This window comes from Bombus impatiens, unplaced genomic scaffold, assembly GCF_000188095.3.
Source record: "Bombus impatiens unplaced genomic scaffold, BIMP_2.2 scf_0321, whole genome shotgun sequence".
In the NCBI taxonomy this organism is placed as follows: Eukaryota; Metazoa; Arthropoda; class Insecta; order Hymenoptera; family Apidae; genus Bombus; species Bombus impatiens.
Genome location: NT_176740.1, coordinates 1,613,944 through 1,627,499, shown reverse-complemented (window position 1 = coordinate 1,627,499; position 13,556 = coordinate 1,613,944). Strand labels below are relative to the sequence as shown.

Below are 13,556 nucleotides of genomic sequence, written 5' to 3'. Positions count from 1 at the left end.
TCGTGTGTATCCCCACGCTGCTCGAGTTGCTGGCATAATTAATGATCCCGTTATTTGTAGTTTCTTCGGTTCTCATTGAACTCCCGTCGGTTTTCCCAGATCGATTCTGGTTCTTTCGATGAAATCGATCGATTAAATTAACACGTTGCTTGCCACGATGGTCGTCGGTGTCTGGCGTTGCTATATCTTTTAAGTGAGTGATTAAAGTAACATAAATTTCTAGGATTAGAAGATTCGTAACAGTGTTAATGACTAGTATGATATTTTGCAAAAATTGAATTGGCGCGGTATATTTCAATCTACCGTGACTCGCAAGGAAAAAATATATCAAATTGGCATGACAGTCAACGTGTTAACAGAATTTATTTGACAAATATTGAATGAAAAATTGTATGGTTAAAGTCACACGACAGCTAAACTGATTGATCAACTTCATCGAGGTTAATCGTTTAATCTGCGAAAAAATTGACGCTGCAACTGCTAACGGTTAAAGTATAAAATTTCTTACGGAAATCTTAGCCATACTCGCGCGACTCTCTACGAACTTTTAAGTTCTAGAAAAAATTACAACTTCTATGATCGATTTAATTTGCTGGAGTTTTGAAATTACCATGTGATAATGACAGGTTTATATAGAAAACACTCGGTGGTTTTAGAAGCGTTCATTTTAGAAGCGACCATAGATCGGTTTGCCCTCTGTTCCTCATGAATTGCTAAACTTCGCCAAAGTCGTAACTTCGCTCTAGCGGTTACTTTCCGAAAGTATTATTCATCGTCTTGCTCACCTTCTATATTAAAGTCCACTGACCAAAATCCTAGCGTCTGCAGACTTTAAAGTAGAAAAGTATCGAGAAATTCTTTGTTTGTTTAAAGCCTCTAGCAACTGAGAAGTTTTACCATGCTCTAAATCGAACCAACTTTCACGTTCTGAAACGAATAAGTTCCTAGATTTGTGTGCATTTTAAATAACTCGCTCGTATTCAGATGATTAATTAGAATATTTTTGGAATACTCTAACCCCTCGATTTACAATTTGTCTTTTTAGCAGCTATTTAAACGAAGTATTTTTACTGCTGCGATACCTGTGTGTTGAATAGAAAACAAAATAATTCGCGAACTGCAAAGTAGTTTAAAGCAACTTTTGTTCTAAAAACGTAACAGGCCATTGTTGAATTGAAACTATATGCCGCGTGGGAGTTACGGATATTATCTGCGAGACAAGAAATTCAGACAAACCATGCAGAATTTCGTGACAGTGAAATACGTCGTATTTGTACAAAAGTATGTACTTACGCGAATGAATAAACGAAATAGTAAGACGTAAATATTTCGTAGAAAATGACGATGAACTCTTTTAATATGACACTTTCTCAAACAGCTCTTTAACAACGAACAACGAATCTCTTTTGAGGTAAAACTTGAGAATGACTCGCTTCCTTATTGACGATTCCCAACCATCTTCGAAACGGTTACAAAAATACCCTGAACCACCTTCAATTTGGAAACTCAAGTGAAGTAATTAGCTCCAAATCAACCGAAACATCGTAGGCCGATAAGTACATATTCTAAAAATACAAAAGACCTCCGAAATCTAGAAAAATCTAGAAAAGTACCGTACGTAAACCATCATCGAAGAATTCTCCTCGATGTTTCTAAAACAAACCCAACAAATAATAATCCTATCATGGCAGAACTGCTAAATGTCGCGAACATATTCTTAAAACGCTTACAGATGGTCCAGTTCACCCAGAACGCTTCACTCCGTCAACAAACTACACAAATTATTTTTAAAAAAGACCTCATCACCATCAAAGAATAAAAAAAGAGGAGAAGCTCGACATTGCTAAAATAAATCTGAACAATATTAATCTTAGCACGAAAAAAAAAGAAAAAAAATAACGGTAATCGCAAAATATTCTTAAATCCATTAAAAATCATCCACTTACGAAATACCTCGTTTCATTGGAACAAGCTATGCACATTAGCTGCTTGAAAAACCTCCCTTGCTATCGAAGACAGCAAGAGACAGAATAAAAAGAATATTGTACGTTATCATTCAGCGTTTCGAACTCAAAAAACGTGGAAGATCAAAGAAAGGACGAAGGACAACAGAGCATCAGGATAAAAGGAAGAATCCTCGCAGGTTGTAGCAACAGAGAGGAAGAGGCCGGTCGTCACGCATGAAAGGGCAGTTGGAACGACTTGGACGTGGTCGATTATCGGTGATCAAGCACGTTGCGGTCATTGACGCGTGTTGTACGCGGGTGGAGTCGCATTGTTCTTCGTGCAGCCTGGGAGAGGCCTTAATTACGCCGCTCCTCGTACGTCGTGCGTGTACGTTTGATTTGCGTGGCTGGGCGGCCGTTACGTTAATTACGCGCAGACAAGTACACGCTCGCATCGGTCACGTCGATGCTTCATCCGAACGATGAACTCTCCTCGTTGAGAAACCTCGGTCGAATCGTCTTATCTTTTACTCTCTTTTCGCCGCTTCAATTTTTCTACCTGGTTTCTTTTTTCTTGGCTAGAATTTTTCTGAAATATTTTTGGTATTTTACACGTATACGTGTCACATACATACATGTATTTAGGATCGTCGTGATAACATGTACGTTTTAATAAATCCGATGATAGATTCGCTCGTGCATTACAAAATACGGTAAGAGGAAGAGGAAGAGAAGAGAAGAGAAAACATCGATGGAAGAAAATCACGTCGATCTAAAGACACGATAGAAGAACGAGATGTCTAGTAACAAAATGGTAAAGCTAATGGAAGAAGGTATTTAAAAATACGTTTAATACCGTTAATGTCGATTTAACGAAGTATGAAATTTTAATAGAATCGCAACGTGTTTTAGGTAGAAAGATATTTGACACAATAAAACCTCTAACAAGTAAAACATTATATCAAATGCTGCACATACCTCGGCGAACAAAAATAACCTGCCAGATTTATTGCACGCTCGAACAACCACGTAAAACACGGTATGATGAAACATGGCCATTAGACGTTTCAATTTGTTCCATGTTACCAGGCACAGTGTCTCATAATCACGTATTAACGTCGTTATAACGTCACGTGAGCGAAAACATTATGCCGAAAAAAGGCGAAACACCAGGGTGAAAAAGCGAAGAAAAGGAATGGGATGAAACAAATAATGGAAGCAGGTGTACCGTGAAATAACCAGGAATTAAAATTCAAGGCTACTGAATGTTAAAAAACTACGTTTCGCATTCGTCGAGTGGTCGAACAAAATGAAACCTGCGCGATTAACGCGACAAAGAGGGGAAAAGAGAAAAGAAGTACGACAATACAACCTGCGACGGTGCACAATTTCTCTCTCTCTCTCTCTCTCTCTCTCTCTCTCTCTCTGCTTTCGCGCAGAATTCATTTACCAAAGCTGGAGGGGGTGAGAATCGCGCTATACCACCGCAACGAGATCATTTATCAACGAAACAAAACGATCGGTCGTTGCAATAATGAACATCAAACGTTGTGTCACACGTTGGCTCGTGGTCGAGTTAGTCCGAGGCGAGGAAATAGGGCGACAGAGGATGAGGAAGGGTGGATAGACGTTGATTTAAGCAATGTACGCCAGCGAATCTTCATTTTCCTGGAAGTTTGAGTTTCAGGCGATTGTCGATGATCGTATCCCCGTGTTAAACATCGTATTGAAATAGAAAGATCAAAGAAAGAGGTGTATTCGAAGACCACAAGGAATAAACACGATAAAGCTTCCTCTGACACAGTTAAAAGAGAACGTTAAAACGTCCAATTAAGAATCGAGGATAAAATAGATGAAATTATTGATCCATTGTCATTTCGCGTTTTAAAAATAAAATAAAAATAAGCATACCTAGTATCGTTTCTCTCTAGTTTTCTATTTATATACAGAGTTGATCGATATGTCTTTTCCCTCAAACGACAGTGAAATATAACGAAGAAATATAACGAATTTTCCATAACGACAAATACAGAACGCTATTTTACAAAATATATTACAGCAGCAGAGAACTTGCACCACTGCGATTCTTAACCTCGCAAATGAGAAAATGATTCCGGACGCTGTGCGGGTGGTGTATCTCCGTGATCTTCGTAGTCAAAGATCGATTCGATTCGACTCGACTCCACTCGAGGCCATGGGTATATACAGAGGTAGAGACAGAGGCAGAAGGGCTGTGAAACGGGCGAAATCGTCTGGTTTCGACTATGAGCCCCAATAATTCAGAGGCAAATTCTATGGTGGCTCGACAACACTGGCCGAACAAAGACCGCTGCTGGAACGGACAAAGGGATCACCAGGATTGACCCCGGCGAAAGTTCTCGTCTCTGTCTCCTGTTCTCGCCACTCTTCCCTCTTTGCTCCTTTCTAGTCGGTGGCGTGGTTCTCTGTGTCACTATGGCTCTCTGTCTCTCGCTTCGCTTTCCACAAAACGAACCTCTGTCCTCCGCAACTACGTTCCTGTACCTCGTGAACCTGTGGACAAATGAATGCGTCGCAACCGTGGTTGGATTAAAGAGTGAACGATGCTGGAGTGAACCGTTGCGAGGCCGAGGGTTGGAATGGTGCGAGAAGGTCGTTGCGAAAGGCGAGACCGTGGAAAATGCTTTGAGGGTCGAAAATGGTGCTCGATGTTCTCTCTTTTTATGGACAATTTAATACTTGATGTTTCTTTGGTTAATTAGGACAACTTGGGATTTTCGCAAAGATTCTATCGCAGGATTTCCTATAATGGAATTACTACCGATGGTAGATATTCACGAGAAAAGTTATTTAGATTAGCAAATGGTAGCTTCTCGTTTAGGGTTAATTCGATTAATTAACCGACGAATATATCAATGTTGACTAAACGAATCCCTGTTCGGTTGTGTTAATCTACTTATAAGATTATTAATGGAAAATCCATTTCTAATTTTGAATATTCTCACGTATTACATACATTCTTCTACGTGTTTGCACATTTAAATTCACCATAAATTTATAAGTATCCGCAGTACATAAAACACCGTCGCCTATAATGCCGCTTGGCAGAGTCAGGAGCTCGGAAATTTATCGAAGACGATAGTTCCAACAAGAAGACCAAAATGTTGAAATACGGGAACGCTATACTTAAAACCGCGAGCAAATTAATGCCTACTAGCTGGCGAGCAATAAAGTGTGGCTTAAATTAAAGCGACTTCAGGGAACCATTCGCTGCTAACTATTCGTCTAGATAGCCTATTCGCGCTAATTATATATTCCATTGCTTTTGCCTTTCTATTCTCCTCTCCGATCCTTTTCGTCTCGAAACGAGTTTTGTTTAATCGATATTCATCCCAGTCACTTCGATTCGATTTTGCTTGCGACTTCCTCTTCTTCTTCTTTTACGTTTTTCAATTTTCATAGAAGCATTTATCGAGAAAAGTAGGAATCGTGGGTAAAAAGAAAGCACGATAAATGAAGAAAGAAGGCAGTGGTTCATAAATTACGATTAGTCGAGCTTGCGGCGAGATTATCGCAATAACGGGACAATGATCGAACGACGATTCAGTCTAGCGAAACGTAGTTATTTTTCTATCATCGTTGCGTGTTCCTCTCTGTTTCTCTCGCGTCGTGTTTCGTTTTTTAATATTCAAGGGGGTATTCTGGTCTAGAAATGTGAAAAAATCGAAACATTTTTTTCCATATTTCCAAAGTTTAGACATTCGAGAATATGCCCTTAAAGGGATTTTTCAAAATTCCAATTATTTTATGAATTACAGCCATTTTTGTGACGCAGTATCTGCCCCGGTCCGGCCGGGACCAATGTGGAATAAACGGTAGACGCTGCCCGAGTTCCTACGTCTCAAAACTTTAAACGCGTTTTTCTCGAAACTACTTTTTTCGAGTTGGCGTGCACGATATCTCAAGTTCTACTGAACGGATTTATTTTAAATTTGGTTCGAATATTCCTTATATACTCCTCTATCGTCCGGACCACGCTCGGCTCAAAATCTTTAATATTACTATTTTTTAAACGTTCGGAATTGTCAAAAAAACGTGCGGAATAAGAAATTTTTTTCAAACGGCCGTCATTTTGTGAAAAAATGTTGTATTGACTTTTCCAAGGTTCAGAAGATAGCGGCATCCATACTAATTAAGAATCCGTTCGCATTTTTTGTTTCGGATGACCAGAAGGATTGATATCATGCACGCCACGGCACCCCATTTTTTTGACAGCACCCACTTTGCCAGCTCGTAACTTTTTAAATATTGAGTTTTTTTCAGTGAATTTTCCACGTAATCTCGAAATATCAATAAACAAATGCTAAACAGAAGGATAGCAAAAATATTTTTTGTTTCGCTTGTACAGAGCTTCAAAAATCGCCCGAAATTCATGCCTCTAGACCAGAATGCCCCCTTAAAATGCCACTTCGAATCAAAATAATAAAATATTTCAGTTTCTATCTTTTTGTTAAAAAAATCACTCGTGCTTTCATTTCCGAACCAAATACTCTGTCGATATTTAAAATACCATGACTATATCGATTTGAATTTTTCTTCTAACTGATAGCCTTAATCTTCGATCATCGAATTCAGAAAATCCAGGATAAATATCTTTTTATCGTTTGAAATGTCATCCTCCGGACCAGAGAATGTATCAGTTTATTTTAACTAATTCTATTCAATTAATTTTAACCATTAAATTATCCAAAAGAGATCTCTCTGGTTCTATGATTAACAGGAGTTGGTGATCTCTTTTTGCAGACCAGGCCATCATGGACGTTGAGGCAGCGCTGCTGGAGAACTCTCCAACACTGTCGACGATCTCGTCGGATTGCACCGACACCACATATTCCGGCCCCGGCTCGCCCTATTCCCCGGAATCGCCGATCATCGTCACCTCCTCGTACAAGAAGACAAAGGATGACGAGATCACGCCTAGACCGACGCCCAGGCACCCGCTACCGCCCCGGAAGCCCAACTTCCGGATACGACCGCCCTACCTTATGATCTGCATCAGCATCATAGAGGTAACTCTAATAAATCCACTCGTTTGTCCATCTTTCAGAAACTTTATCTATCGATCGATAATTTCATCCTAAATAGACTGTGTGGAATATTTATGCGAATTCATATTTTTAAAGGCACGGATAAAGAATTAAAACTACCTAAAAAAAAAAGAAAAAAAATGTGTTCTACCCTAAACGTTCGAAAGTTAAATAAATTTAAATGAAAAATTTATGTTTGAAATTAAGTTTAGAATAGTTTGGGTAGCTTGTTTCTCGTGTTTCATGTATTTCTGCATTTGTGCGAACGCTTCTTCGTATTTACATTTGTACACCGATATAAATGTGATCGCGCGACTATTCGCAATCTGTTAATAGATTAGAATTTTGAAATATGTGCGTCCGTGAGCGTAACTATGGGACGTTTGTTAGAATGATTTCGAGCTAGAGCAGGGATGTTTGCGAATGAATGGCGAAGTTCGAGTGGAACTCACGATTTCGGTAATTTGATTTGGAAATAGACGTGTTCTTGAATGGTTTGCGAGACTTCGCCGTGATTCATAATTGAGCACTGATTAATGGTTTTTGGGATTGTTGGTGAACCGTTTGAGTGCAGTGCAATTTACAAATGGAGGTGAAAATTAATTACAAGATAAAGATTGTTTTAATCCAACCAAATGGAAGCCTCGAACGAGAGTCTAAGTGTACGTTCGGCGATATTATTTTGCGGAAGAGCGGTTTTTAAGTTCCACTTACTTTCACTCCATCAGTTTTAAATATCCAGCGTTCTTCTCGTGTTCTACGTTACGTCGCTTGCTGACGAAATATCTGCAACTTTCGCATGTGTTAGAATGATAGTCGCTGTACCGTGAAATTTTCGTTCCCGTTTTCCCACCCTCGACAGCAAACAATTCTACAGAAGCGAGAAATCGGCGAAAAGAGGTCGCGCCTCTATCGACAATTACAAAAGGAAGCTTTCGATCTCTAGCAAAAATAAAGAGTCCTCCGTGTCGATATTATTCCGCGTGACGTCGAATCCGGCAAACCGGATGCTCACCGAAAAACGTGAATGCATCGCACGATTCGTCCGAGCTCGAAAAATTTCCCATTAGCCGGGTTAATGCGTCGTTGAGGCTGTTCTGCGACAAGGACGAGACGATGGGAATCTCTCTCAATTATTCGCACGAGTTCACGAAGGAATATCGTACTGGTATTTCAAGAAACTCTAGCTCGACTTGAACGGAGAGGAAAAAATAAAAGAAGGGAAGAGGAACGAAGACGAAGAAGAAAGAGGGGAAAAAATGGAGTCGAGACGTTCCTCAGTCTGTTCTATATCTTTCTTTTTTCGTGCTTTCGCGTTCCTCCGTCGGATTCTTCTCTCTGGCTCGATAATAATTCCAGTGAGCTTATTCGAGCACTTCCGGAAGCTCGCCGGTACGAGCAGCGAACGTGGCGGATAAAATGCGCCGAGTTAAAGCCACCAAGTTAAATGCACCTTTCTTTCCTCGCTCAGTTTCACGCAATAAAACAGAAGTTAACGCTGTCGACGGAGTTAATGAAACGGCGCGAGATCGGCGGTTGAAAAGAATGGCGGCCCGCGATGCGGAGGTCCGATTTCCACGCGATAATCGAGCAGATAACAGCGACAGAACGATTATCTTGCGGGATGTTCTGCAATGGATATTGCGAGCGTCCTGAATTTCATCGTTCAAAGTTTTCACACCTGTCTCAAGGAAGCGAATTAATTTACACGTTCAGGAAATTTTAGAACGGACGATTTTCTGTTTTCTTTTAGGGAACGTTCTCGAATAGATACCGAAAATCCCCTGAATTTAGTGTTTTTTAAAGTTTCCAAAATCGTTAGAGGAGAAAAATTCTGTTGATTCGGGCGATTGCTAATTTGAAAATTTGGAAATTAGAATGAGCAACGTCTTTTCATCTTCTTTTGGTTCTTCGTTTTAAACAATGTTCTCGAACGGGTATCACAGCTACTGTCTTAATAAATTTGATCTTTTAAGACTCTCAAGATAGATCTCTGCTTGTTCCTTCACATCATTAGTCTCAGTTGTGAAGTTTGATAATTCGATATTGATAGTAGACGTAAACAGTGGCTAATGGGTTTTTTTAAGTCGATATCCAAGAGAATGATAAGAGATATTTCTTGGTTGTAAAAAGGATAAGCGGAAAGTATTATGGGAATATTTAAAGTCATAACGGTTGGTCCAAGTTAGTCAACTTCGTGACAAAAGATACAAGATTAATCTTGAATAAGAGCGAAAATTTGTACAGTTCCATTTAAGTTAGGAAATGCTTTTCACGATCCAAAGTACGTAGTATGTTTAATAATTACATTTCTTGTAACGACTTTCACGTTCGCTCGCGCAAGAGACATTAATATTTAATATTTATTTTACAAACGATGCACAATTGCGTACAAAGGCAATGTTTATTACGTAACTTGTTGAAAATTGACGATCGAGTTGGACGCCACCTCATTCAGAGCTTTTACACCTGCCTGCATTCACCAAAGGCAATAATAATAACGAATAAATTACATTTTCCCCTCATTTTTCATCCTATCAAAATGTACGATATTGTCAATTATCCCGCAGGTAGAAAGAAGCAAATTTCCACTTTGCCGCAATTCAACAAGTACGTTCGTTAGATTCGAGCTGTAAATATAAATGATCTACATATTACTATCATTTTATACTAAATCAAGATACAACGTATTTTCAGCTACTCAAAGTTACAAAAAAAAAACACGCTATTCTACAGTTACTTTTGTGGCAATTGACCAGAAAATTCCACTCGATCGATCGATTTCTGCATATACTTTGCCACGGAACCAATTCCTCTCTCTCTCTCTCTTTCTCTCTCGTACGAAACAGGTTCCAGGAAAAGGCGAATAATCCAAAACCGCGTAAAATTCCTGTTCCTCAAGCAATAAAGGGATATTCGACGAGCTGTGCTCGACCCGCAGAGAACAGCCCTCTCTGGTAAAATCAGAGTTGGCGCGGTGGCTGATTCGTCGAAACAGGGAGGAATCTAATCGGCGTGCAGGTCCAGTTTCGCGCGATGAAACGAACGATAACGTTTTCCAGCCGTGTGAACCTTTAATGAAAACGCTGAGATAGCGGAAACGGTGATATCCTGGTTGAAACGCTCGGCGAAAAGTCAACTTCCGTTTCGGTAATAATCGTGCCACCGACGCGACTGTTCGCTTCGCGTTCTTCGCGTGTAATAACGCCACCAGGAGAGGATGTAGGATAACGAACGCTATAAATCAGAAGTAAAAACGTGTACCTGTAAATATAGCTCGTTAGAGAGTTCTGATAAATCACTAGAAACTTCCCATCGAAGGGTGGAAGTCTCCTAACGCCAGCACAATCGCCGTTAATCGCTGGATACCAATTTTTCAATCGTAACTGCTCGTGTCTGTTGTAGAAACGACGACAAATTGATGAATTTCCGATGCAGATAGAAAACCGAAGGATTAGTGCGTGGAAAGGACTTTCGAATGTTTGAACTATCGCATGTTTCTGTTGAGAATTTTGGATCTTAATGGCCGAAATAATGGTATAGAAACACTAAATTTATACTTAGAATTTATATCAGAATAGTTATATATTTATTTGATAAACGATTTCAAAGATATTCATCGATACACATTTGCACGCGTCTCGGCATTTTCTTCCATACCAGACTGTTAACTCAACAGTTTACGTTCCTTTGTTTTCCAGACGCCGCGCACACGCATACTTTCACACACTGATATTCACATACATGTATACACTACTACGCAGCTAATCTAGTCTAGCACATAACGTTATACGTATCTCAATAATTTCAATTGATAACGATAAATAGTATTAAAAAGATTGGAGAACGTTTGAAAGTTTTTGTCACGATTATAGAACCTCGTAGTTTTCTACTTTATTTGTTACAGTAAAAATATTGGATGCGTTATTTGTATTCGTATTCACGTTTTATCGAATATCGCTCGCTAATAAATGTACTTTTTCTTTCTTTTTTCTCTTCTTTTTTCAAATAAATTGAAGCGTAAAGTTTTATAGTTAAGCAGAGAAGCGAAAAATACTCGTATACATTTGTTTCCGTAGGCGGCCGACAGTTTATGATTTATTTAATGGAAGAAACCAAAACGAAACTGGTACACGACCAATCCATGAACTTTATCGTTCTCTCGAGCGATGTTATATCTCGGCAACACTGACCATACATCCTACAGGCGCATTTTTTTCTTCAGATCGAGTCTCTCGTCGGATATAAAATTTCACGATAGAAATTTCAAACAGAAATGAAAGATTGAAAGTACGAGATTCCTATTGGATTGTCTGTCGTTACAGTAGTACAATAGTTTCGATCGATTGTGCGTTAAACTCGATTCACGGATCTCCTGGGAGATCATTTTGTATCTATGATATAGGGTAACAACGTGAGACAATATCGATCTATTCATTGTTTTAATATTTAGGTCACTTGAAATATCGAGAATATACGGTGAACTATTTTTCTTATTTTTATCTGTTTCTAATTATTTCTATTTATTTTATATTTATCGTTTTTCATAGATAAAATTCATGATATTGTTAGTAATAAAATGTCAAATTCATATCATATAATTGATTTATAATTTTAGCGAGCTTCAAACGTCGATAACATGACTTTTAAAATATTAGAGCAATTTTCATTTTCTATCGTTATCGTTTTCAAGTATCAATTTTGCTATTTCTGACTATTGTATATTTGTTTTGTTTTTTTTTCTCTCTAAAATCTGTGGAATTTTAGCAAACTCTAAATATCAGAAATACGTTTTGATATACTTTTTTCCTTAATCGTTACATTCTCTCATATCACTATTTCCATTCGTCAGTACCAACTTTACCTTAAATTGCAACTATTAAAACGCATAGATCTTCTAGAACGCATTTGCCTTTCGTTATTTCCCTTTTATCAAGAACCATGGGTTCCATGAAACAGAATCTTCTTTATTCGTAATTGTTCGGCTGTAATATCCGATAATTTTTAATCAAATCCATCTCGATGCTTGCTGTACCCAGGAATTTTCAGATTTATTACTTCGAGCGATCCGATGGTCCTGAAAACCTCGCGAAACTCGCTGTATAATCAGAACCCGGTCGAATCGAGAGAAATCGTCCGATGACGACAGGGTGTTTCTAGCCTGACAACTATATGCCTCCGACAACCATCCAGTTTCGGCAGGAAAAAAAAAGAGAGGAAAAAAAATAGAAAAAAAAGGATTGATGTTCTCGTGGATGTTTTGACGTGCTTCGTGTTCCGTGGAAATTTATTCGTTGACCATCCCGATAAATGGCGAGGAAATTCGTTTTATGAATAATTTCGTTCGAACAGACTAGTCCCAGCTGTTCTACGATCGCCGAAATAATTGGAAAAGCTGTTTATTGGCGTTCGTGCTCGTCCATTTATATCCGCGAAATTCCTGACAGACACTGTGTACCGATATTCTTTTAAAGTTCGTCATTCATATTCCAGTCTATAAATCTTTTATTAGGAATTCCCGCGTAATTCGATGTTATTACGAACCCTTCAATCATAAGATTCCATTTCAATCGAAGAAATGACAACAAACGTCCACTTAATCACGTTCAAACACGCGTAATACGTCTCTCAGGCTCCGAACGAGACTGTCCGCCCTGGAAACTTATCGTAAAACGTGCTCCTCCTTCTCATTATTCAGAAACTTCTAGCTTTTCTTATCGTCCATCCGCGAAACTGGAAATTCAAGCGCACATGCCCATGTATCAAAGTTTCCGTGGCAATTTTCATAGCGCATATTTACTCGACAGTTTAGCTCAGACTTACGACACGCCGGCAGCTCGTTGGACCACAAATCGTACAAAATCTCGTATCTCTTTCTCCACTCCTCTCGCCCCTGTTCGCTACGATCTTTTCGCTCTTTTCCGCGGAGGAACGTTTCTTCTTACGTTTGACCTGACGCGTTCACGCCCCGGATCGCGACACAAGGTTTCCCCCGCGTAAATCATCCGGCGATGCGGATACACGCCGCTTTCGTGCCCCCCTTTTCCCTTTTATCTTTACGTCCCAGCTTTTACGACCACTGTGTGCCTTTCAGTCGCGGCACGTTGTTTAATGTAAATAACGTAAGACGAAAGATTCGAAGAGTTGGAAATTAGAAAATTGCAAATTACAGGATTTGGAAATTTGAATATCTCAATATTTGGAGACTCGAAGATATTCGGAGGTGCAGGAATTTGAAAATTTGAGAATCGTTTTTAATCTTTATTGGATGATGTTCAAACTACGTTGAAAAATATCCGTGATCAAAATAAGATTCATCCTTAGCTTAGCAAAGATATTTTCGATATAGTTTTACTGTCGTAATTACCTACGATTGTTGATATTATTAGAAAAAGCAAGAATATTGAAATTTCCACGTGGCAAACTCTATTCGGTTCATCGACTGAACCAAAGGAGCAAAAACTCGAACGCGCATTATCGATGAACAACCTAACGAATAATTAATTCCATTGGCGTATGGAAATTCGACCAGGCAAAATGGTAA

At 39.0% G+C, this 13,556-nt stretch overlaps 1 protein-coding gene across 4 annotated transcripts in view; it reads left to right on the top strand.

Moving 5' to 3' along the window:
* The window catches only part of LOC100744772 (protein rhomboid), a 166,892-nt gene that overhangs the window by 147,251 nt on the left and 6,085 nt on the right, over nt 1–13,556 (top strand). For all 4 annotated transcript variants that reach the window (XM_012385599.3, XM_003489401.4, XM_033320670.1 and 1 more), the window contains one exon: nt 6,729–6,994. In XM_012385599.3, the coding sequence (XP_012241022.1) occupies nt 6,740–6,994 (255 nt within the window). In that variant the 5' untranslated portion in view covers nt 6,729–6,739. The remainder of the gene's footprint in view (nt 1–6,728; nt 6,995–13,556) is intronic.